Source organism: Chelonia mydas, chromosome 3 (assembly GCF_015237465.2).
Source record: "Chelonia mydas isolate rCheMyd1 chromosome 3, rCheMyd1.pri.v2, whole genome shotgun sequence".
NCBI lineage: Eukaryota > Metazoa > Chordata > Testudines > Cheloniidae > Chelonia > Chelonia mydas.
Window position 1 is genome coordinate 2,547,733 of NC_057851.1, and position 25,539 is coordinate 2,573,271.

Genomic DNA, 25,539 nt, shown 5'->3' on the forward strand with positions numbered 1-25,539 from the left:
TATACTAAGTTAGTAGTCAAGATAGTCTTGACTGGAGTCTCGTGAGGCTTGGGATAGAACGTGGGAAGATGGATTGGTTGGTTCATATGAAAGGGTGATGTTACTTTCAGCAGAAATTTTTGGTGTGGTCATAGAGTGACCTTGTCTTTGAAGAATATTGTGTAGGGAGGATCGGCCATGAGAGCCCCATCTCACTCATTTGTGTGGCAGAAGTAATAGTGACGAGAAAGGCCACTTTCATGGATGAATGTAGGAGGGAACAAGTGGCTAGGGGTTCAAATGGTGGTCTGGTGAGGCATTTCAATAGCAGATTGAGGTCCCAGGCCGGAGTAGGTTGGCGAACCTCTGGGTAAATGTTGTGGAGACCCGCGAGGAAGCATTTAGTAATGGTGTATGTGTCGATCGAGGTCCTGTCAATCTCATGATGGAATGCTGTGATGGCTGAGAGATGGACTTTGACTGAGCTCTTTGCTAAACCTGAGCGTTTCAGTTCCAGTGGGTATTCCAACAGTAATGGTATGGGTATTGTGGAGGCCGTCAATTTTTTTTCTTGACACCAGGAGGAAATCTCTTCTATTTTTGAAGGTAAGTATTACATGTGGTCACTTTCCTGCTGTTTAGTAATACATGCTGAACTTGTTCCAAGCAGGCTAGTTCGCCATGATAGAACCATGCAGGAGCCATGTTTGAAGGTGGAGTTTCTCCGAATTCGGGTGGAGAGTGCAACCGTTGTTCTGAGATGACAGGTTCGGATAGTGAGAGAGATCATGTAAGGGTACCATGCTTACCTGGGCCACATCAGGACCATGAGGATGACTTTGGTCTTGTCCAGTCATATCTTGTGTATCATGTATGATATCAGGGGAATCGGTGGGAACGCGTACATGAGTTCTGCATCCCATGTGATGAGGAAGGCCTTCTCCAGTGATCGTGGTCCAAGTCCTGCTCTTGAGCAGAACATTGTGCATGTGTGGCTCATTGGGGGAAGCAAACAAGTCCATGAGGGGAGTGCCCCACTGGCAGAATATGAATAGTAGGACTCCTTTGTTCATTTCCCACTCGTGGACTCGAGAGAAGTACCTGTTTAGCATGTCCGCCATCGCATTCTGACAGCTGGGAAAACAGGAGGCTGAAACATGTTATGTTGTGGTGTATGCACCAGTTCCACGGTTTCATGGCTTCAGTGCAGAGCGAGTGAGATCGAATGCCCCCTTCATGACTGATGTAAAACATGCAGGTGATGTTGTCAGTCATTATGCAAATTGATTCGTTCTTTACGTGAGGTAGGAAGTGTCTGCAAGCGTTGTGGACCGCTCTAGTAGGTTGATGTGTAACCGAGTCTCCATAACAGACCATTTGTTTTGGACATTTGCTGACACAGGTGGGCACCCCAGCCTATTAGCGAGGCGTCCGTCATGATTACTATTGATGGGGGTTCCTGTTGGAATGGGATACCCATGCATACATTTTCTGGTCTTGTCCATCAGTGTACAGTCCAGGACCTTGGGTGGTACTGTAAGTCCCTTGTGAGGCTCTGCTTGCTGGATATATATGCCAAGCTCAACCAGTCCTGTAGGCAGCGCATATGTAGTCTTGCGTGTCGTACCATGAACGTTGTGGCTGCCATGTGTCCTAGAACTTGCAGGACAGTCCAAGCAGGTATTTGGAGGCTGACTCTTACCTCTGATGTAAGGTTTGTCAGAGTTGAGAATCTGTTCAAGGGCAGGGATGCCTTGGCTTCTATGGCATGGAGATGTGCCCCGATGAAGTCCAGTTTTTGGATAGTGATTAGAGTGGATTTTCGTTTGTTTATCTGTAGCCCTAGGTCCCTGAATAGTGTGATTGTCGTTTGGACTGTGCCCGGTGCTTCTTGTTGAGTTGGACTTTTGAGAAGTGTGACAGAGCTCTGTCCTTGCCTCCATGGGTCCCACGTTTCCTGGCAGATTTTGCTAGCCTCAGAGGCTCACTGTGACCCTCCACGTAACCCTTCTTTCTCTAGAGACAAGGGTCACAGTTTACTGAGCCATTTTCACCATAAGCCAGCAAGGGAGGTGAGGAGAAGTTATCCTTCCTTGCACAGTCTCTGTTGTCTCCCAGTCTCAGTGATTAATCAGGGGGCAAAGGTGGGGGAAGGGGGAGCATGGGCCCACCCTCTACTCTGGGCTCCAGCCCAGGGACCCTAATAGTATCAGCTATGGTAGCTGACCTTTTAGAAACATGACATGTACAATTCCCTGGGCTACTTCCCCCACAGCAGCCCTCACTTCCTCAAGCTCCACTTCACCCTTACCTCAGGGCCTCCTTCCTTGTGCCTGATATGGTGTGTACTACTCAGTCTCTCCAACAGCGCAACTTCCTCCTACAGCTCCTGACATGCGCGCCCACCTGACTGCCTGGGAGGCTTTTAACTAGTTTCAGCCAGCCCCTGATTGGCTTCAGGTGTCCCAATCAACCTAGCCTTCTCCCTGCCTTCTGGAAAGTTCTTAATTGGCCCCAGGTGTCTTAATTGACCTGGAGCAGCTTCCATTTCACTTAACCTGGTACCAGGGATTTGTTTAGCCTGGAGCTAATATATCTGTCTCCCACTACTTTTCTATAACCATCTGGCCTTGCCCCGTCACAGAAGGCAATCGACCAGGTAAGGGAAGATCATTATTCCCTGTATGCATAAATGTGCCACTACTACCACTAGGGTTTTGGAGAAAACTCTTGGTGCGGTGGATAGGCTGAGTGGTCGGACTCTGTACTGGAAATGTTTGTGTCCTACAGAGAAATGCAGGAATTTCCTGTGAGCGGGATGTATAGTAATATGAAAATAAGCATCTTGGAGGTCGAGGGCTGAGAACCTTTTGCAGTATCATACCCTGTGTGACCATCTTGAACTTTTGAGAGAGAACGAAATTGTTGAGCTTCCTGAGGTCCATGATAGGTCTCCATCCCCCGTTCTTTTTCTGGGTCAAGAAGTAGTGGGAGTAAAACCCCTTCCCCTTGTATTGCGAAGGCAATCGTTCCATGTCACCTAGTTGTAGAAGATGATTGACTTCTTATCGTAACTGGTGCTCATGAGAAGGGTACCTGAAGAGGGATGGGGAGGGGGATAGGGTAGGTGGTTGGGAGGTAAAGGATATGGTATATTCCAATCATATGATGTCTAACCCTCATTGGTCCATGGTTATTGACACCCAGATATGGTAGAATGGGCAAAAGCCATGACCAATCATGGGGATGGATCGGGTATAAGTGCTGCCTGGTGAGGGAGGTTGCTCAGACCCTCGACCAAAACTTCAAAATTGTTGTTTGGGCGAAGCCCTTTGAGAAGTTGACGCTTGAGACTGAGGTGCTCTCCATTGCTGTGAATGTTGGTGTTGTTTTTGATTCTCATATTGCCTCTGTTGCTGTTGGTAGGAAGAGAAATCCTTGTTCCTCTGATGAGACCGGTATCGTCTTCTCTTTGCAGGTAGAGTGTAGATCCCCAAAGTGTAAAGAGTAGCTTGAGGGTGTTTCATCGAGTGGAGCACCTTGGCCATCTTGGTCAAAAATAGCTTCTCTTGGTCAAAAGATAGGTCCTCGACCTTCGTTTGGAGTTCTTTAGGTATGTCAGAGGATTGTAACCAGGATGCCCATCGCATGACTACAGCCGTGGTTCTCGCTGCTGTGTCCACGACATCCAAAGACCCTTCGAAGGCGCTTTTAGCTGTGAGTTGACCTTAATTTATAATGGCCTGAAATTGTGATTGTTTCTCCTCGAGGAGCTCCGCTGTGAACGAGCTAAGTTTTCCATAATTACCATAATCTTATTTAGCCAGCAAGGCTGAATAGTTGGGTGATTCGGAACTGTAATGTCGCCAAGGAGTAAATTTTTCATCTGAAGAGGTCAAGCCTGTTGTGGAGTGAATCTAAACTGTTGTTGTTTGCTGTGTTGATTAGCGGTGTCGACCACCAAGGAGTTGGGAGGTGGGTGTGAGAAGAGGAAGTCCACCCCTTTGGCAGGGACGTAATACTTCCTATCCACCCTTCTGCATGTCGTTGGAATTGAGGCTGGTGACTGCTAGACTTTTTCTGCTGGCTCCAAAATCCCATCATTGATGGAGAGAGCAATTTTGGAAGTAGATGAAGGTTGTAAAATTTGTGCCAGCTTGCGCTGGTTTGTCTGCACTTCCTCCAGTGGGATGTCCTGGCTGCAGGCAACCCTCTTAAACAGCTCCTGGAACTGTTTGAAGTCACCCACTGAGGTAGGCAGTGGTGGCATGATTGCCTCAACCGGGAAGCAGGAAGAATTGTGAGCAGCAGATGTCGCTTCCTGATCAGTGCCTGTTACTGTGTCATCCCCAACATTCTGAGCCTTCGTTGGCTGTGGGGCGGGAGACGTGGGGCTATGGAGCGGGAGACGTGGGATTAGACCTCAGCTCGTCTCTATGAGCTGTGGGTGGCCTGGAGTGGGGCCCCGGTAAGTTGCCATGGGGTCCCAATGTGCCCATTGGATTGGGAAGGCCATTGGTGGATACATCCACAGTGGTCTGTACCATGGTTGAGCTGCCTGGTTGTAAGGGTATTTGGGTCCCATCTGGCTCCAGGATGGTACTTCTTTCGGTGATGAGTGGTGCGGCGAGAAAGTGCATAGTTCCTGCACATCATGATCATCATCTTCACTGGATGAATGTACTGTGTCATGAGAAGTATGGGGATCTCCTCTACAACTTACAGTTCTAGCTGTAACTATATCATGGGTTCTCTCAATCAAGGGCTGTCAGGGTATTGAAACCGCCCTGCCCTTCTCATATGGCTAGAAGGAAGGAAGGATCCTGGAATGGGAATGGGGGCCTCAGTATGACAAATGTTGAGAACTCATGCTCTACAGCGCTGAAATCCCGCCTTTCCTCTCCATTCTGCCACAAAAGCTTTATCCATTCGTGGATCAAAGCTCACCTCACTTATTCCTCTGTGGACTCTTCATCTTATCTGAGCCCCCTTCAATCTTGAGAGAATGCTGCTGCTAATGATCATGTTTTTGCTTCTCAGACCATGTCGCTCCACTGTCCATCAGTTCAAGCTTTTTGTTATTTGTTTATAACGTATCTAGCGAGATGGGGTTCAGGCCTCTACATGCTGCCATCATAAAAACACTAAATAATAATATTCATCTTCACCATCAAGGTTCTGTGGAACTTTGCTTGTGTTTATATCGCTGCCTTCATTTCCACCTATTCCTCCAACTGCCTATGGACCTGCTAAACCGCCTTCCTTTATGCCTTCTTTGTATCCTTTTCCCACTCATCTTCATAATTTCTTAACCTGCTACTCCATATATATATGGGCCTACCTCCCTCTTCTTATGCATTGAATTATTCTCTTCACTTTTTCAGATCCTTTCTTAAAACACAGAATTCTTTCATTGGTAATCCACAAAATGTACGAAATCTGCACCACATGTTCTGTAGCTCTAAATTGTGTGTTCTGTGTTCCAATTTAGAACAGAGACTTTGTGTAGTAGGGACAGCATCTTCCTCTGTGTTGACAAATAATTCATTAACACCTTCTCCCTTCTATGTAAAGCATTGTGCATCTATGCAAGACTAGAGTGCTATCCAGCCTATAACAGTGCTAACATGACAGCTATTGAGACATCCACAAACCGTCAGGGGACTGGGCTAAAGTATAACAATTGTTTTAGAGACAATCTAGTAAGGCATCTCTGCTAAAAGGGTACGGGGATAAGACCGCATTGTAAAGACTTTGAAAAAAAAAGCTGGCATTCAACACTCCCTGCACCTAGCATGTCCACTCCACTACAGCAGAATCCACTGAGCTCACTACTATTAGGAATGTAGGATTCACTATACTGGATAAAACTATAGGCCCATCACCTCTGGTATCCATCAATACTCAATGGTTCCCTGAAAGCAACACTCCATGTTTCTTTCCAAATAGTGTTGTATGTGGATGAAAAAATTGCCATCCCAGTTTCCAGCAAGCACCAGTTTATTTTCTGAAACTTGAGATTTGATTGCCCTTATCTCAGTGAATTGGCAATTGCTGTGTATGAAGACAACAATCCCAGGTTTCTGCATGTTGTTACCTGGAAACATAGCTCCTCTCTACAACAGAATATGTGGCATACCTGCCTGTCCACCTCTGGGAGCAGCAGCAGCAGCCGTTGCTGACAGTCTGTGGGTAAGACAGAGAATGTGTGCTTGTTGATCAGCGCCCGCAGATTTGTGTTCACTAAGATGGAGTCAGGTGTTTCCACATCAATTTCAGCACATTTCGTCCTCTTCAGCTGCCCTGTAAAGAACCACAGAGGTCTGTGTAACACATCACCTGAGGCAAGAATAACGGCTCCCCTACCTCTGAGAGGCTCTTCACTTAGCTCATGGTTACATGAAGATATTAATAATGCTGTTCTGATGGCTCACTTTCCAACCCTGGAAGGGAGGGAGCAGTAAGCTCCCTGGCTAAGTCAGAAACAGAGCGGATGAAGATCCACCCTTCTGCCATAAGGACTAGCATTACATGGAATCGTGGGAGTTGGAGCGTGATGGGATGATTAAAAACATAATGTGGGGATTCTTGGGGCTATGAAGGTCTCTCATCTCCCAAGGAAAATATTAACCCCGAATATTCTGCTTTGTCTGGGTTTGCCTAGCTTTGCCGGGATTCCTGACTGTCCATGGTAACGAGATAGCAGAACCTCCCCTGTGCTGGGGTAGGAGTCTCTCAAGAGGGTTTTTTTAGCAAGTGTACTTTAATCTTCTATTTTAATCCTGTGGCCAGGGGCAGCTTCTTCCTTTGGATTTCTTGCTGGTTTGTTTGTATTTTGTACTCAGCAAAAGCAGAAGTGATTGCGAAAAGATCAGTGCCATGTTCACAGGTTTCAGCAGCCAGCTCTGCTTGTGCTGAGACCACAATGCGAAACAAAGCAGTAATAATGAAAAAATCTTCTCTCTTCTTCCCTTTTCCCACATGGTAAAGGTCCTGACCATGAGTCCTGCAGTTCTAGCACCAATACCCAGGCTACAGAAAGACTCACATGAGCACTGTAATTTCAGAAACAGCCTGACCGGAGAGAGCATCTGTACAGTGTATGAGCTTTCCTTTGGACTTGTCCGTTACACATTTTTGGCAATATGCCATTATGTTCTGTGAACTTCAAGTAAAAATGTATCATTAATAAAAAGTCTAATGAAGACTGTCATAGCATGTTCTGCAGAGCGTGGGGATGATGCTTTTAAGGTAATTGCTCCCCACAGCGCCACTCCCATGGAAGCTTGTTTCATTTGGGAAAGGTGACTCGCAGACTCAGAGGTCATTTAGAAAACGCCTCTGTAGATGTTGCTGTCTGTTTGGTTTGCGTTATTTCCCTGACCTCCAGATGGAGCTGGGTCTGGAATACAGAGCAGCTCTCTCCAGCTTGCTAGGCTGCGCCCCTCTCACTGGCATAGGCACATACCCAAAGAGCTTGGCCACAAACACGAAATGAACACGGCTCTGCCTTATTCTTTTTTCCTCAAATTTTAAATGAAGTGAATTTTAGTGCTGGGATGGTGCAGTAGCTCTGGGGACGCTGGGTCCTTATGCCCAGAACAGGAACAGCAAAAGCAATCTTCCCTCACGTGGGCCCACCAACATATCTCAGCCCTGACCTGTAGCGCTTCAGTCTCCGTGGCATCCCTGCCCGCCGTGGGCATCCAGGCTGAGGCAAAGAAGGGGGTCAACCTGTGCACTGGGAGCAGGGCTGCACCCTCCTGTGTGAGGGTGGCAATGTTTGAGTGACTGACAAAGCAGCACTGATGGGTAGAGCCCTGCGCAGATACAAAATTTGTATCTGCGTATATGGTCTGCGGATATAAAGCGATATCCACAGATTTGCAGGGCTCTACTGATGGACTCTTGACATTATCAGACAACGTGTGGGTTGCCACACTGCAAGATCTTAAGAGGACATGGAGAAATTGCAAAGGACCCTGAATGGGATATGGATGGAACCTTTCACCTCAAGGCCACTAATTCAGATCAAATCCAGCAAAAACTGTTACCAGCGGATGGACTTTTGGGCCCATATGAAGTGATGGGGCTGAACACATGGTTTCCCCCTATTCCCCTGGCCTACAGAGACAAGAGTGAGATTTCATTTAAACTCCAAGCATCTGTAAAACAAACCACAAGCAACAAAGGGGTATTGAGAAACATGTAACTTTAAAAACCTGGCAGGAAACCAAGTAGCACTCTTGGGCTTGAAGGATGGGGTTTATTTTTGTTTCTTTTTTAAGGTAACAGAAACACCTTAAGTGCTAGAAGGAAAAGGCTGCTAAATAATGCAAGTCCTTTTCTGCCTCTGTTGCACAGAGGACTGTGAACACACGAGCCAGCAAAGCTTCCCGATGAGAAGAGCTGGGCATGGACATGTTTGTGTGTATAGAGTTTCTGAGTTGGGTGGTGGTTTTATTTTCCCTAATTCATGCTGAAGAGCAGGAGTGGCTTCCAGGATTGGCCAGAAACCTCTCCAACCCTGGAACTAGCTGCAGCTTTTACTTAATTTTCCGCTCTGCTTTTTACTCTGGCATCAGAGCAACAAAACCCTCTTTGTGTAGAAAAATAAATATCTTACTTGCATGGAGTCTGTCAGATCTCTGGAATGGTTTCTTCCCCAAGCCTGGCAGGGAGTTATCAGCCTTAACAGAGGGAGAGGAGCTGGAGGTGGAGTTCTGAGGGCTGCTTGATTGTCCATCTGACTGCCTTCCTTCCCAAGCTGTACAGGAAACTGAAACATTTTAACATTGGGGATCTACAAACAATGAAGTGTTAAACAAGACATCTGTTTGAATGGGTGTAATAGAGCATTCTTTAGTATGGGTACCCTAATGCACAGCAGTGCCAGGACAAGAAGTTCTACAGGGTGGACACTGAGCCCTGGTCTACACTATACATTTAAGTCTGTATAACTATGTCACTCACAGATGTGGAAAATCCACGCCTGAGCAACACAGTTATACCAGCCCAACTCCTGGTGTAGACAGTGCTATGTCGACGGGACAGATACCTATGCCGATGGGAGCAGCTCTGCCATCTGCATAGGTAGCGTCTTCACTGAGCGCTACAGCTGTGCTGCTGTAAGTGTAGACAAGCCCTTAATTCCGCTCCTCTCCTTGCACGGATTTTCCAGCTTTCTTACCTTATCGGGAGCTATCAAATCATCATAGAAGATAGAGATGGAAAACAGTCTCCCGGATCATCTAAATCTATTCCCCATCAATGCAGACAGTTTATTCTTCATGAATCTTCCAGTCCAGTGATGGGACTATGAGAACTTCCTTTCACAGGCTGCTCTCCTATCTGATGGAGCTCATTGCTAGCGGCGCTCCTTAGGCCACCCCCAATAATTCTTTTCCCTCCTCAGTGGTTACGCCCTTCATGTACTTCAGATCATTAACATGCTCTTCCCCCTAAATTAGTCAGATTTCACGCTTTTAAAATCTCCTCTTAAAACAATCCCTCCCACTCCCTGATCATTTGTGCTGCTCTCCGTTTTTCAATGTTCCTCTTTCTACAGCAGTAACATTTCTTTCTGCTCACAGAAAAAGATTCCTGCTCCGGTCTAAGTGCATTTTCTTTTCCCCTTCTCTTCCTCAACAAGAACATTAACGGGTGTTAATTAAGAACATTAGCGGGTGTTTTCCCACTGCCTTAGATGAATATACAGTAACAGGCCTGCACTCCACATAGCCAAAGGTGCTCCCGGCCCTCGGCAATAGAAGAGGAACTCAGGAGTACACATGGTTAAGTCACAAAGCGATTGAATGCTGTTACTAATCACTTATGTTACAGTAACACCCAAATGCTCCCAGCAGGATCACACCCCATCGTACTGGAGGTTTTATAAACACCCAAGGCTCTGACCCAGAAATACTGAGAGTCTAGTAAGACCAAAGGGCGAGGGAGAGAGCTACTTCTAGGTCTCAAGTGAATTAGTTTGATGGCCTCAGTCACAACTTTACTGGATTTTTTTGCCTCTTTTTCTCACTCACACCCTGCACGGGGCTGGTGAGTCAGAGGTCAGGAGTGGAAAGCTGGATTCAAGGGACCTCCCGATCATAATGTAGCAGCCAAAATGAAGGGAATTCAGAGAAAAATAACAAAAATGATAAAGGAAGATGAAGGGAAATGGCTCAGTATATCTGATTGGCTAAGAAATGACCAAAGGGGACATGGTAATTGTCTGCAATTATTGGGAGAGTGTAAATGTAAGGCACAGAGAGGAATTCTGTAAGCTATGCAATGCTTTGAAGATTGTAAGTATTATGTAATATGGGTGTGAACCACTTCGCATATTAGACCAAAATTATACTACAACACCTCAGAATTATGTGGCAAGGCCAGGCCCTCTTATCTCCCAGCCTGCGGCCAGAAGCTGGCTGTAAGATGCACTCCATCCCCGAGGACATGAAGTGGGCCAGGATGGGGTCTTAAGACCATGGTAGAGGGGAGCTCTGAGAAGAAAGCTCAAGCCGAAGAGCCAGAGAGCCATTCAGGTTTAAACTGGTTAGCAAGAAAAACTTTGTGAAAAGTCTGAAATGGCACTGGGCTCCCACCAGCTTGTGTAGAAGGTTTTATGCACCTGCCACACCCATTCCTACACTTAAACATAAAATACACAACATTTTCCATGCAAACTAGTTGTAGCTCCCTTCTCAGGCCTTCCCTCATCTATCTAGGAGTGGCCAGAAGTGCCCCCTTCCCTTGGCATTTCCTCCCGCAAGCCTCCCCTATAGCTCCCATGTATGCACGGAGTAGTACAGGCAAGAAATGCTTTGGAAAGAACCAAGAAGTGGTTCACTTCCCTTCCCTTATTCCTCTCAACAGGGTCTTAATGTCAAAGCTGGCTTGGGACCCCCTGAAAGCCAACCCTGTCAATTACTTCATTATTGAACAACACACAAAGTACATCTGGCAGATATGCGTGTTCCTTACAGCTGGAAATATGCAGCCTAGCCTCAACCTTGCATTCATCTGAACAGATGTTACATAGGACATTCTAATAGCAATTAAACAGCTAGCCAAGACAGCCTCAGCTGGTTTTGGTTTTGATTCTCTAAGGGTCAACTGAAAAGAGGGAATAAACAAACATGCACAGTTAAGCAGAAACAAGTCAAAAAGAGAGCCGAACATCAAAATTCTCCTTAATTCTACATGGCCAAGCCGAACTCCAACGTTCAGCATGGAACTCCCATGGAGACAGATCACCAGGCAGATCTGAGAGCTGAAAGTTATTCAGATTCCATAACTGCCCTGAAGCGGGGTGGCCACCCGCTCCTGCCTCGAAGGGCTTAAAACAGCCCTGGGAGAGGGCTGGGGCAGGGGAAAAGCTGGGCTGAGTGGGAGGCAGCCTCAGCTGTGGCCACGCCCCAGACAGACCCAGCGGGCCCGATAAAAGCCAGTGAAGCCAGGAGCAGGGGGACTCTCTCTCTAGCCTGTGGAGAGGGAGGGACCTGGCTGCTGGGAGCATACCAAGGTACCTGAGGTGGAGCAGGGCTGGGGGAAGGCCAGAGGAGCTGGGGAGCTCCGGCCTGGAAACCCCACAGTCTGCAGGCCTAGTGGAAGGTCAAATAGGTACTGGGGTTGCAGAGGGCAGCCCAAGGGTAGGCAGAAGCGGCAGGTCCAAACCCCCTTTGCCTATGAGGAGTGGTGCTTACACTGCAGTTGGCCCCAGGGAATGGGGGCGAGGTGATGACTGGCAGTGGCCATAGACTGAGGCGAGGTGGGGGTAGAGGGTTGGGGGTTCCCCGGGGAGGGGAGATCCAGATCTGTATGGGGTACTGCAGGTGGCAGCACCCCAGTGTGAAAGGGGGAACCGGGGTCCAGGAGGGACTCAGGGCCTAGCGGCAAGCGGGACACCGGCCTGCAGAGGGCTCTCCGGAGGCTGGAACGCTAATTCCCTGGACCACGAGCAGGAGGCGCCGCAGGGGTTAGTCCCACCCTGCTACATGCCCACTCTGATCTTCTTTCTGTAGTTAATGGTTCACCCTATTACACTAGTTACAAGCTGCACCAGATAAGTCACTTTTGCAAGGCCTGGATTTAGCTTTTGATTTGGGAGCAGAAGTATCTGATGTTGCACTGTTTTTTCTCTCCCCTTTTTGTGTATGTGAAGCTACTAGACAGACATTGTAATGACAGCTCCAGGTTTGGTGCTAACACAATGGAGTTGCTGCAATGTACCATGTCCTAGTATTTGTGTGTGCGTGTGTATCAGGAGATCCACTGTACTCACAGGAATGGTCATAACCATGCATCTAGCCCGGTACCTGCCTACCGGTGTTCTTGTACGTGACCTGTATTGATAACTTGTGATAGGTCACAAGATAAAGTTATAAAGATAAAGTTAAGCTGCTCTCACAAAAGTAACTTTATCAAAATTAAAATATATTTTTTATTTTTGCTCTTAGCTAAAACAAACAAGAAAGGAGATTAATCCCTACAGGGGAATGTTAAGCCCTTGCACCTTTATGAAGGACCATTTTCCTTTGTTGGTAGTATTATTTATTCGCCCAAGGCTGATAAAAAATGTTACACCTGCTGTATGACATTAATAAATAACGACAGTAAATAATGAATAATAATGCTTAGCACTTTGACTTCAAAGCACTGTACAAACATTAATCAATCATTAAGCATTAATAAATAATGTAGTCATTAATTAATGTTGTGCTTGGGAACCAAGCATTTGGAACCGCATTCAAAGGTGTGCAATGTTGGGCTTCTCCCCACCCATCTACACAGTGACCTACAGAAGCGGTGTCCTTCTCACACCAAAGCTGTCTCCACCCCTCCTACCTTTTTTATTTAAAACAATATTTTGGTTTCAAAATGCACCGTCCCCCACAAGATGTTCCTGACATTGATTCCCTGATTCAGGCCCTCTGAAATCGCTTTGAGAAGGGAGAATTGATGTGTAAACCAAGGAAAATATGTTAACTAACATGTTTTAATTAGCACAGTGTTAAACACAAATTGTGCCCTTAGCGCAGACAAAGGCAAATTTGTGCTTAACATCATGCTAATTAAAACATATTTCTAGTGGGGGAACAGATTTCCGTGGAGATCTGTTCACAGCCCAAAGCTGTGTGATATCTTTATCAATTATCTGGGAAAAGATATACAATCACTGTGGGTAATGTTTGGAGGTGACCCAACAATTGGTGGAGTGGTATATAAAAAGAGCAGATCCGTTTGACAGAGTGATCTGGATCACTTGGTAAGCTGAATTTGTTTGAATAATGTGTATTTTCATACAGTCAAATGCAAGGACACACATCTCGGAACAAAATACATAGGCCCTAGTTACAGGATAGAAAGCCAGGACACTGGAAAGCGGTGACTCTGAAAGGACTTAGGGGTCACAGTGGATAACCAAATGCGCATGAGCGCCCAGCGTGATGCTGTGGCTACGACAGCGAATGTGATCCTTGCTGCGTAAGGGGAGATACTGAGAAGCAGTAAGGATGTGGTCTTACCTCTGTATTAGTGAGATATCACTGAATACTGTGTCCAGTTATAGTGTCCACACTTCAGAAAGTGTAGTGAAATTGTGAAGGGTTCAGCAAACAGCTAAATGATTGATTCAAGTTCTGGAAAACATGCTTTATAGTGAGAGACTTAAGAAGCTACATCTGTTTAGCCTATCCATCAGAAGATTACAAGGTGACAGTCTATAAATGCCTACAAGGGGAGAAGTTTTCTGATAGTAGAGGGCTCTTTAGTCTACAAGACAACAGCATAGTAAGAACCAGTGGATGAAAGCTGAAGCTAGATAAATTGAGTTTAGAAATAAGGTGCACATTTTTAACAGTGAGGGTGATTAACCATTGGAACATTTTACCAAGGGTTGTGGTATATTCTTCATTACTTGAAGTCTTTAAAGCAAAACTGGATTGCTTTCTACTCTAGCTCAACCAGAACGTACGGGCTTGATGCAGGAATTATTAGGTGATGGCTGTACAGTGCAGGGCATCACTTAAATGACCATAATGGTTCCTTCTGGCCTTAAAATGTATTAATTTTTCCTAACACAATGATTTTCCTAGTATAGACAAAGCCAAAAGGACAGAAGCTGGAACAGTTTAGAAATACAAAGAATGCTCTGGAAAACAGGGGCTCCCTCTTCCCCGAAAGCCTAGGAAAGGCAAGTTAGAGAGACATGGCCGTAAAAGAGAGCGTGGGAATCTCACTGCCTCATACCAGGTTTAGCAGGTGTGGAGTCACTGGCTGCCTTCACCGTCTTGAGTAGAAGATGCTGGTTAGAGGGCACAGGCATGCCTGCTCTGCATTGCTGCTGCTGCTGCTGCTTCAGGGCCTAGTGAGAGCGGGGAGAGGACATGACAGATAAAAAATTCAAACCAAGCTTGTAATAACCCCTCACAGAACAGTGGCCTTTACAACAAGTCGCACTTTGGCCCGGATAGCACCTTTCAGCCAAGAATTTTAAAGAGCTTCAGAAATACATCCCCTGCTTCCAATGCACTGTTCATTTTAAGGAGACACATTTTCTACTCTTTGTCTGCATAGAAACTGTTCAAATAACACAACAGGAAAAGATTTAAGTGGACCAGTTACTCAGGATCTTAAATGACCATTTCTTGGAACAGCGAGTCCTAGAGAACAACAACTATATCTGTATCAGAATTAACTATAATAGCACCACCGAATAATAATGACTACCAGGGCTTACATTCTCCCCGCGTATTTCCTGGGGCTCAGGGCTCCAGCCCCGCGGGGAATGCCAGGGCTCCTGCGGGTTTGAAAATATTTACTACAGCTCCTCTCAGGTCGGCTCTCGCTGAATTTAACCTCTAGTGACTACAGTACAATTAATCTCATCTTCCTTAGGGGAGGGATCTTACAATAAACGTGTACAGTGACATTAAACTTGAGTAAGGTGGAATTTTTAAAAATGAGGAAGGTAGTCAAAGATTCTAAAATCGAAAGTGAAGAAAATTAAAACCCTTTGTGTCAGCATGGAGGCTATTAAAACAACTATAACCAAGTCCTAGAAGGTATTCATACCCTTTACCAGAAGAGGAAGCAGGAGGACAAGACATGAAAGTTGGGTTAAATGCTAAAGTTCACAAGGTCACTCAAGCCAAAAAGCTAAATTTAGCCCTAATGAAGCCAACAGAGAGTAGCATGAACTACGGCAGGTACAATGTAGGACGGAAATTAGGCATGGGATAGAAAGTAACAATGAAAATATTATAATGCCATTATATAAGTCAATGGGACATCCTCACCTCTATACTGTGTTCAGTTCTAGTCACTCTGTCTCAAAAAGCATATATCAGATATAGTAGGGGTCCAGAGACAGGCAACAAAAAAATTAGAGGCCTGGAGAGACTTCTGTATGAGGAACAACTGAAAAGATCGGGAATGTTTAGTTCAGAGGAGACACAAATAAGTGGGCATATGACCGAGGTATACAAAATGACTAGAAATAGAGGAGGAGATTAGGTACTTCTGTTCACCACTCATGACATAAGACAAGGGGACTGTTTTGTCAAGGAAACCGCAATGCAACACATTTAAAACTAGTAAATGAAGTATTTTCTACTATGCATAAATAACCTGTGGAATTCACTGCCACAATATATAATTGAGCCCAAAAAATGAATGGGATTTAAAAAAAATGACATTTATATTGATAATGCAGACATCCATAGTTACATTGGACAGGACAAAACATCTTTTTAGGATGGCTATAAACCCTCCTGCTTCAGGGCACAAGCAAAACATTGATTGACAGGGATTAGTAAGAAACTTCCTCTGTGAGCAAATTATACCATAATTGCCAACGGCAGGTTTTTCTGCATCTTCTTCCGAAACATCTGGTACCAGCTACTATCAAGAAGATCCTGGACTAGAGGGAGCACCAGTTTGTTCTTGTATGTTGCTGGTGTGTATGTATCCGATACTCCTATGTTATTCATAGATTATTAAAAATGAAAGTGTTCTAAAAATCCAGTTCACTTCTTGGCTTGATGCTATTTATTTGGTGCATTTTTCTCAGCCAGAACAATGTAAACCAATTGTCATAAATATAAAGGGAAAGGTAAACACCTTTAAAATCCCTCCTGGCCAGAGGAAAAACCCTTTCACTTGTAAAGGGTTAAGAAGCTAGGATAACCTCGCTGGCACCTGACCACAATGACCAATGAGGAGACAAGATACTTTCAAAGCTGGATGGGGGGAGAAACAAAGCGTCTCTGTCTGACTGTGTGATGGTTTGGCCGGGGACAGAACAGGACTGGAGTCTTAGAACTTAGTAAGTAATATAGCTAGATATGCTTTAGATTCTGATTTCTTTAAATGGCTGACAGAATACGCTGTGCTGAATGGAATGGATATTCCTGTTTTTGTGTCTTTTTGTAACTTAAGGTTTTGCCTGGAGGGATTCTCTATGTTTTGAATCTAATTACCCTGTAAGGTATTTACCATCCTGATTTTATGGAGGTGATTCTTTTTACTTTTTCTTCTATTAAAATTCTTCTTTTAAGAACCTGAATGCTTTTTCATTGTTCTTAAGATCCAAGGGTTTGGGTCTGTGGTCACCTATACAAATTGGTGAGGACTTTTATCAAACCTTCCCCAGGAAGGGGGGTGCAAGGTTTTGGTGAGGGTTTTGGGGGGAAAGACGTTTCCAAATGGGCTCTTTCCTAATAAAATATACCTGGTTAGACGTTTGGTGGTGGCAGCGAAAGTCCAAGGGCAAAAGGTAAAATAGTTTGTACCTTGGGGAAGTTTTAACCTAAGCTGGTAAAAGTAAGCTTAGGAGATTTTCATGCAGGTCCCCACATCTGTACCCTAGAGTTCAGAGTGGGGAAGGAACCTTGACACCAGTGAACTCAGTTTTGGTTTTGTTCTCAGTGCTGAAACGTTTGAGCTGCAAACACTTGCTGGGGGTGAGGATGCAGAAAAGGAGGAATGTTTATTCATTTAAAAAGAGGTTTTTTAAAATTCCATGTCAACACTGAGATCAGTGTTTGCTCTTGTAAAAGCTTGGATTTTACATCATCTACATGTTGGGCCCAATCGGAATCAACAGTGTCCCTTTAAAGCTACTTTCAAAAAATATACCACTCTAGTTAAAAAACAATTACCAAGGGAGTGAAAATGAGTTTTTCCCTAATGCTGCTGCTGATCCAGGCAGCAGCAAACAGGTGTTTCATTGCAACAGTGGAAACACTCTGTAAATACCTCTAAAAAAATCCAGGTACATTTCTTCAAGGAGTTAAAAAAATTCCACCCTGCAAGCTGACTCATGCGTCTAGCATGTTCAGTGTATTCCAAACAGCGAGTTGAAAACAGCTTGCCCCAAAACTGTTTCCTGGAAAGATTATTTTCTTTTTATTTCCTTTTGTTTTGCCTTCTCTCTCTTTCCCTCTCCTTGTGAGCTTACCCTTAAATGTTACCAGTCTGGATGCCCGGCAGTATGCTCCTGAGCGCCATGCATACCAGACAGCAGATCTGAGAACACCATTGCTTTAAGTGGCTGCATACTATCACTTTCCTTTAGGGGGTGAGGAAGCGCTGTTGTGCTTCTCCCTCCAACTCCCCACAATTACAGCACTTAATATCTCATCTTCTCAAAGCTGCTCTCCAGGGACCCAGAGGGAGAGAGTCCCATATTCCTCACACTTAGTCATCATGTGAGTGCATGTGTGTGGTTTTTTTTTTTATTGTCTAAAGCATTTTATTGTTCTCTTTATTTATACAGTTAAAAACAGACAATACTAGACAAGATTGTGCAAGGAAAAAGGTACATCAAGCACGTAGTTAGCACAGAGTGTGAATACTAATGTCAGCAGCAGGGCTTGTGTAAGTTGCACCTGAGGATAATGGCCCCCAAGAGCTAGTCTGGCAAACTGGCATCAGCTAGGAATTGCACCTTCCTCACCATACCCCCTGCTTTTGCTGGCCACACCACCTATTTGAAGAAGAAGTGGGAGAAGGTGGTGATAGTCATTACATTGACCTTTCACCACCTGAGGATTCCATGTCAGGGTAATCCTTGGGGAGCCAGTTAAACTGCCTTTATGGTGAACTGGTGGGAAAGTGACTGCATCAGAGCCAAGATCTGGCCCAAAGTGTCCTTGCTTTTTCTTTTTGGACCTGAGTGCAGTCTGTGATACCAGTGACATGGGGTCCTGGGGACACGCCCAAAGACATACATTTGCACTTGCATAGCTCCATTCTTCACACAGGGAGAACCAAGAGGGTAGCATTAAGTGATGAGTCATCTGATTTGGGGTTCTAGTGTGGTAGAGCACAGCAATCCATTCTCGCACCTCTCTTGTTCAATGTGTACACGAGGCTGAGAGGACAGAGTGAGAGGTTCAAGCCGAAGGGCCAACAATATGAGATTAGTATTCTGCTTTTATCAGACCTGGATGGTACAATTTCTGAGCCTTCCAAGAGTCATGCTGAGATCTGGACTATGATAAGAGTAGGGTAGCATCTGGTCTCTTTGTTCCTTCCCAATGTCCACATAGCCACTCTGGTCATGGGGACTTGATTTTCTCCATCTAAGTTTGGCAAGAAAATTGTGATTTTTCCAGTAAGGTGCAGAACCTCATCCTGGTTAGTCATGCCTGGATATTGGATTGCTGTAATTCTCTACTTGGGTCTATACCTGAAGATCAGTTGGAAACATCAGGTGATACAACATGCAGCCATCTGCTTACTTAGCAGTACCATGTGCTGGTAGCATATTACACTGGTATTCCAGAAACTTTGCGGGATGCCAGTTTATTTGAGGGTGTAGATCACAGAGTTAGCTTTGATCTGTAATGGTCTTTATGGCTTTGGTTCTGCACATCTCAGATCAACTCTCCCTGTTTCATGTAGCATCCCAACACTGGTGGTCAGCTGAGACACTCAAGCTTACGGTCTCTAGAATTATATATCAATAGGCTGGGACCGAGTGTCCTCAACTCTTGAATTTGCTTTCCTCCCCCTCCGGCACAGCGTCCTAATCTGTTGAGCACCATGTTGAAGAATGGTGTCCAGTCAGTTATGTGCAATACATTTTCCAGAACATGCTAGGAGAACTGAAATCAAGTCACTGTATTGCTTTAAAAATAGGGAAGGGCCACGAGTGACACTAAGCCAAGAAGTGAAGTGATGGCTACGTTTTCTTGCATCACTGCACTCATAGCACTTTCCAAGCAGGAGCCAGGTATGAAAAAGTGAGCCCTTTGCTCCCCTCGTACCTCTAGAATATGCCTTTGGCCAACCTGCCTACTTGTTCTTGATTTAGTCGTAAGTGGAGCCCAGGATCTGGTCCTAGAGGTGAATATAGCTGAATCACTGGGTAATAGCGACCATAATATAATTCAATTTAACATCCTTGTGGGGGGAAAAACAACAAAGACCACTACAGTAGCATTTAACTTCAGAAAGGGGAACTACAACAAAAATGAGGAAGCTAGTTAAATGGAAATTAAAAAGGTACAATCACAAAAGTGAAATAACTGCAAGCTGCGTGGATAAAAACACAATAATGGCACAAATTAAATGTATACCCCACATTAAAAAACAGAGGAAGAGGACCAGAAAAGCTCCACCGTGACTAGGTGTCCAATAGCTACTAAACTTTTTGGTGAAAACTGAAAAAAATGAAACAAAAAAGTCGTTTAGCATTTATGCCATTTCCGCATTTTCTGTTATTGTTTCCCCCCTGGCCCCCTCGCTGAGGCCTAGCTAGTCCTTGGTCTTCCTCTTGCTTCTAATGTATTTGTAGAATGTTTTCTTGTTACCCTTTATGTCTCTAGCTAGTTTAATCTCATTTTGTGCCTTGGCCTTTCTAATTTTATCCCTACAATGCTTGTGCTGTTTGTTTATATTCATCCTTTGTAATTTGACCCAGTTCCCACTTTTTGTGGAACTCTTTTTTGAGTTTCACATCATTGAAGATCTCCTGGTTAAGTCTGGGTGGGTCTCTTGCCACACTTGCTATCTTTCTTACACAGTTGGATAGTTTGCTCTTGTGCCCTTAACAACATCTTGTTGAAAAACTGTCAACTCTCTTGAACTGTTTTTCCCATTAGACTTGCTTCCCGTGGGTTCTTATTTACCAACTCCCTGAGTTTGCTAAAGTCTGCCTTCTTGAAATCCATTATCTTTACTGGGCTGGTTTCCCTCCTACCATTCCTTAGAATCATGAACGCCACCATTTCATGATCACTTTCACCCAGACTGCCTTCCATTTTCAAATTCTCAACCAGTTCCTCCCTATTTGTCAAAATTAAATCTAGAACAGCCTCTCCCCTAGTCGCTTTCTCTACCTTCTGAAATAAAAAATTGTCTCCAATACATTCCAAGAACTTTTGGATAATCTGTGCCCTGCTGCATTATTTTCCCAACAGATGTCTGGGTATCACAGAATCATAGAATATCAGGGCTGGAAGGGACCTCAGGAGGTCACCCAGTCCAACCCCCTGCTCAAGTTGAAGTCCCATTACCACCAAGTTCTGTGCTTTGGATGATTTTGTTAATTTCTTTTAAAATGCCTAATCTACCTCCTCTTCCTGGTTAGATGGACTATATAGTCCCCTACCATGACATCATGCTTGGTTTTGTTGGTTTTTTTACCCCTTTAAGCCTTACCCAGAGACTTTCAACAAGTCTGTCTCCTATTTCCATCTCACCCTCAGTCCAAGTGTCTATATCTTTGATATATAAGGCAACATCTCCTCCCTTTTTTCCCCTGCCTGTCCTTCCTGAGCAAGCTGCACCCTTCTATACCAATATTCCCGTCATATGTATTATCCCACCAAGTCTCTGTGATGCCAACTATGTCATCTCTGCTCAGCTGTCCTTCTTCCCAGAACACCACCCCATGGTCAAGGAAGCTGAAGCTCTCCTGGCAACACTATCACCCAGCCAGGCATTCACCTCCAGGATGCGTCTGTCTCTGCCTGGGCTCCTACCCTTGATCGGAAGGATCGAAGAGAACACCACCTGTGCTCCCAGCTCCTTCCCCCTTAATCCCAGAGCCCTGGAGTCACTTCTGATCTGCTCAGGGTCAGATCTCGCAGTATCATTAGTGCCCACATGGATGAGTAGAATGGGGTAGTAGTCAGAGGGCTGGATGATCCTCAACAATCCCTCTGTAACGTCAAGGATATGGGCCCCTGGCAGGCAGCATACCTCCCAGGATGCCATGTCAGGCCGGCAGATGGTTGCTTCCATTCCCCCTTAGAATAGAATCACCAACCACCACTATCCCACGTTTCCTCCTGGGAGTGGTAGCTGCAGCCTGGCCATGTTAGAGCTGTGCGGGCAGCTATGGGGAGCCGTGTGGAACCTCCACCTGCCTTGGGGGGGGGGGCAGGGACACGGGCCGGGGGCTGCTTGGCCCACCCCGCACCATAGGCAGGTTGAGGTTCCGCGCGGCTCCCCACAGCTGCCCACACAGCTCTTACTGTGGCCGGGCTGCAGCTCCGAGGCCCTGCCCCTCGTCCAGAGCCAGCTTGGGGTAAGAGCCGTGTGGGCAGCTGTGGGGAGTCAGCACGGACCCTCCACCTCCATCGGCCCTGGGTGAGGAGCCCAAGAGTGGGGGAAAGGGGCCGGGTCTGCCATGGGGAAAAGTGGACCAGTTGGGGGGAAAGCAGGTACCTGTGGGGAGGGAGTGTGGAGGGAGAGATTGGGTGGGGGTGTGGAAGCAGAGACCTGGACAGTGGGGGAAGCAGCAAAGAGCCAGAGGGGTGGGGCAGTGGTGGTGGGAAATTGGTGGTAGACAAATTTAGATTGGAAATAAGGCACAGATTTTTAACAGTGAAAGTAATTAACAATTAGACCAATTTATCAAGGGTCATGGTGGATTCTCCAGCAGTGGCAATTCTTAGAATCAAGTCTGCTCTGGGAGTTATTGTGGGGCAGCTCTACGGCCTGTGCTATAAAGGAGGTCAGCCTAGATCAGAGGTGGGCAAACTATGGCCCGTGGGCCACATCTGGCCTGCGAGACTGTCCTGCCCAGCCCTTGAGCTCCCAGCCAGGGAGGCTAGCCCTCTCTCCCCTGCTGTCCCCCATCCCCCAGCGTGGCTGTGAGCTCATGCTGGGCAGCGCGGCTGCGAGAGCCGCCGGCCTGCCCCGGTGCTCTAGACTGCGCGGCGGTGTGGCTGGCTCTGGGCGGCGCGGCTGCCAGTCCTGGTGCTCTGAGTGGCATGGTAAGGGGGCAGGGAGAGGGGGGTTGGATAAGGGGCAGGGGGTCCTGGGGCGGTTGGATATGGCGGAGGTTCTGGGGAGGGGGTGGTCGGGGGGCGGGGAACAGGGGGGTTGGATAAGGGGCAGAGGGTCCCAGGGGGCAGTCAGGGGACCGGGAGCAGGGGGGGTTGGATAGGCATGGGAGTCCCAGGGGGCCTGTCAGGGGCTGGGGTGTGGATAGGGGTTGGGACAGTCAGGGGACAGGGAGGGTTAGATAGGGGGTGGGGTCCCGGGGGGGCGGTTAGGGGTGGGGGGGTCCCGGGAGGGGGCGGCCAGAGGACAAGGAGCACAGGGGTTGGATGGGTCGGGGTTCTGAGGGGGGCAGTTAGGGGTTGAGAAGTGGGAGGGGGCGGATAGGGGGCAGGGGCCAGGCTGTTTGGGGAGGCACAGCCTTCCCTACCCGGCCCTCCATGCAGTTTCGGAACCCCGAGGCCAAAAAGTTTGCCCACCCCTGGACTAGATGATCACAATGGTCCCTTCTGGCCTGGAAATCTATGGGCTGCTTATAACGAAGCCTGGGTTTATCAACTCATCTTCAGCAGATATTGACTCAGGAAGGAAGGAGGGAGGGAGGGAGTGTGTGTGTGTGTACAAAAGCAGCTCTGAGTGCAGGGAAAGGGACTGACTGTCACCCCCGTCATCCCCATCTCTGGCCCCCCATACATCTCCCCACTCTCTACATATCCCCCCTCCCCGCCCCCCACAGCTGCAGACAGAAAAATCTCTCTGGCACCCCCTGCTGCTGCTTACAGCTATCACAGGCAGCATCTTAATACAGCTCTCTCTCATGGGATGTACAGCTGGACCTAAGAAGCAACAAGTGCATGACATGTATTCCACTTAGAGGGGCAGCGCTGTACCTTATGGCTGGAGCCCCTCCCCTAGCGACCTTGACCCTCCCTCAGTTCCTTTGTACCAAACAGCCAGAAACGAGACTCCTATGCAGATGGCATGGATGGTGGGTCGTGGAATACACATCAGCATCACCTCTTGAAGAACCACAGTTCCAGTAAGTAACTGTTGAGTAAATGCAGCTCCACTTAGGTGACTCACAAGCAGTACTCGCCCCAGGAGGTGGGGCTTGGAGTCTACCTAAACAGGGACTGCAGGACCGCTCTACCAAAGCCAGCATCCACCCTGGAAGATGTGGTTATGGCATAATGGTTTGTGAACACACGTATCACGCAGGGTCATAGCAGCTTTGCAAATGTCCAATATGGAAATGTCACTGAGGAATGCTATGGACGTTTCTTGTGCCCTCGTAGAATAAGCTCGTACCCACGGAGGGTGTGTCGCCAAAGCTATTTCATATGCAGTTTTCATGCAGGATGCTATCCATTTGGAGACTGTATGTGAAGAGACTGCTTGAACCTTCAGGCGATCTGTGTATGACAAACAAGGTGAAGCTCAAAATGGGTTAGTCCTGTCCAGATAAGATGCTAGACATCACCTGACATCTAAGGTACGGAGACACTGCTCCTCCGGAGAGGAATGTGACTTAAGAAAGAACACTGGTAAATATACTGCCTGGTTCAAATGAAACTGAGAACCCACTTTAGACAAAAATTTTGGATGCAGTCATAAGGTCATTTTGTCTTTGGAGAACTGTGTACAAAGAGGCTCTGCCATCAGAGCCTGCAACTCACACACTCTCCTTGGTGATGTTATCGCTACCAGGAATGCAGTTTTCTGACACAAAAGTGGAAAGGGACAAGATGCCAGGGGCTCAACTATAGGACCATTAAGGCCGCTAGGACTGAGTTAAGGTCCCACAGAGGAACCAACCAGAGGATGTAGACTTGAATCTTGCTACTATGATATTAGAGAAGACCGATTTTCCCTCAACGGGGGAGGGAGGAGGTGAAATGCTGATATCACTGCCCGATGCAGTTTCACTGAACTAAATGCAAGCCCCAATGACTGAAGGTGCAGCAGGTAGTCCAAAATGTCCTGGATAGAGGCCAGCATTGATTGGATTCCACAGCTAATGATCACACCAAAAATGGCTTCCATGTCACTCAACAGGCCATCCTCGTGGAGGGCTTTCTACTGTTAAGGAAAACTTATTGGAGAAACACTGCTCTTCCTCATTCAGCCAAACAGCAGCCACTACGTGAGATGCTGGAAGCTGAGTGCAGGCTGCAAGGTGAGGCCTTGGTTCTGAGGGAGTTGGGATGGGGAGGAAGCAGTATGGGAGGCTGACTAGACAGTACAAGAAGGTCAGAGAACCAGCACTGTCTTGGCCAGGGCAAAGAGAATGAATTTGGCCCGACTCGTCTTGAGCCTGAGGATGACCTGAAGGATGACTGGGATCAGGGGAAAGGTGTAGAGGACAGCTGACTGCCAGCTGAGGTGGAAAGCCCTGGACAGGCAGCCTGGACTGAGGCCGCCTGGAGAGCCAAACAGACAACATTTTCTGTTGTCCCTTGTAGAAAACAGGTTGATCATTGGGATGCCCCAAGCTATGAAGATGACCTGGGGGGACACTTGTCTTTAGAGACTATTTGCAACTCAGGAAAATACTGGCTGAGATGGTCTGCAAGATGATTCTGAACCCTGAGTAAGCGTACAGCTATTGGAGTAATGTTCTCCTTGAGGCAGAACTGCCACAGCTTGATCGCCTCTAGGCAGAGCAACCTGGACCGTGTTTCCCCCTTGTTTGTACACTGTGACAAAGTTCCTCCTCTGCCTTGGTGGGTCCTGCGCTTATTGGCGGATTTTCTCGCCTCAGAGGTTCACGGCAGTCCTCAGTTTGGCCACTTTCGTGGCTCAAATCTGCCGTTCACTCAGTTAGCCTCATCACTGGCCAGCATGGGGAAAGGAAGAAGAACAATCCCCACAGTCTCTGCTGATCCACCTAGTGGATCAGGGAACAGGCCACAGACCTTCCCCTGGGGTGGAACCCACAGTCCAGCTCAACTCCCCCCGTATCAAGTAGGGAGTTGGAGGGATGGGGGGAACCCAGGCCTGCCCTCTACTCCGGGTTCCAGCCCAGGGCCCTGTGGATTGCAGCTGTCTACAGTGGCTCCTGTAACAGCTGCGTGACAGCTACAACTCCCTGGGCTACTTCCCCATGGCCTCCTCCCAACACCTTCTTTATTTTCACCACAGGACCTTCCTCCTGATGTCTGATGCTGCTTGTACTTCTCAGTCTTCCAGTAGTACGCCTTCTCACATTCAGCTTCTTGCACCTCTTGCTCCCAGCTCCTCGCACGCACCACAAACTGAAGTGAGCTCCTTTTTAAACCCAGGTGCCCTGATTAGCCTGCCTTAATTGATTCTAGCAGC

The 25,539-nt window shown here is 46.8% G+C and overlaps 1 protein-coding gene across 21 annotated transcripts in view; it reads right to left on the minus strand.

Moving 5' to 3' along the window:
- The window catches only part of ASXL2 (ASXL transcriptional regulator 2), a 241,609-nt gene that overhangs the window by 24,409 nt on the left and 191,661 nt on the right, over positions 1–25,539 (minus strand). For 16 of the 21 annotated variants that reach the window (XM_043542006.1, XM_037893710.2, XM_037893718.2 and 13 more), the window contains 3 exons: positions 14,233–14,347; positions 8,606–8,758; positions 6,119–6,282 (listed from right to left, as the gene is read on the minus strand). In XM_043542006.1, the coding sequence (XP_043397941.1) occupies positions 6,119–6,282; positions 8,606–8,758; positions 14,233–14,347 (432 nt within the window). The remainder of the gene's footprint in view (positions 1–6,118; positions 6,283–8,605; positions 8,759–14,232; positions 14,348–25,539) is intronic. The other 5 variants (XM_043542007.1, XM_043542005.1, XM_037893721.2 and 2 more) reach the window with 1 other exon arrangement.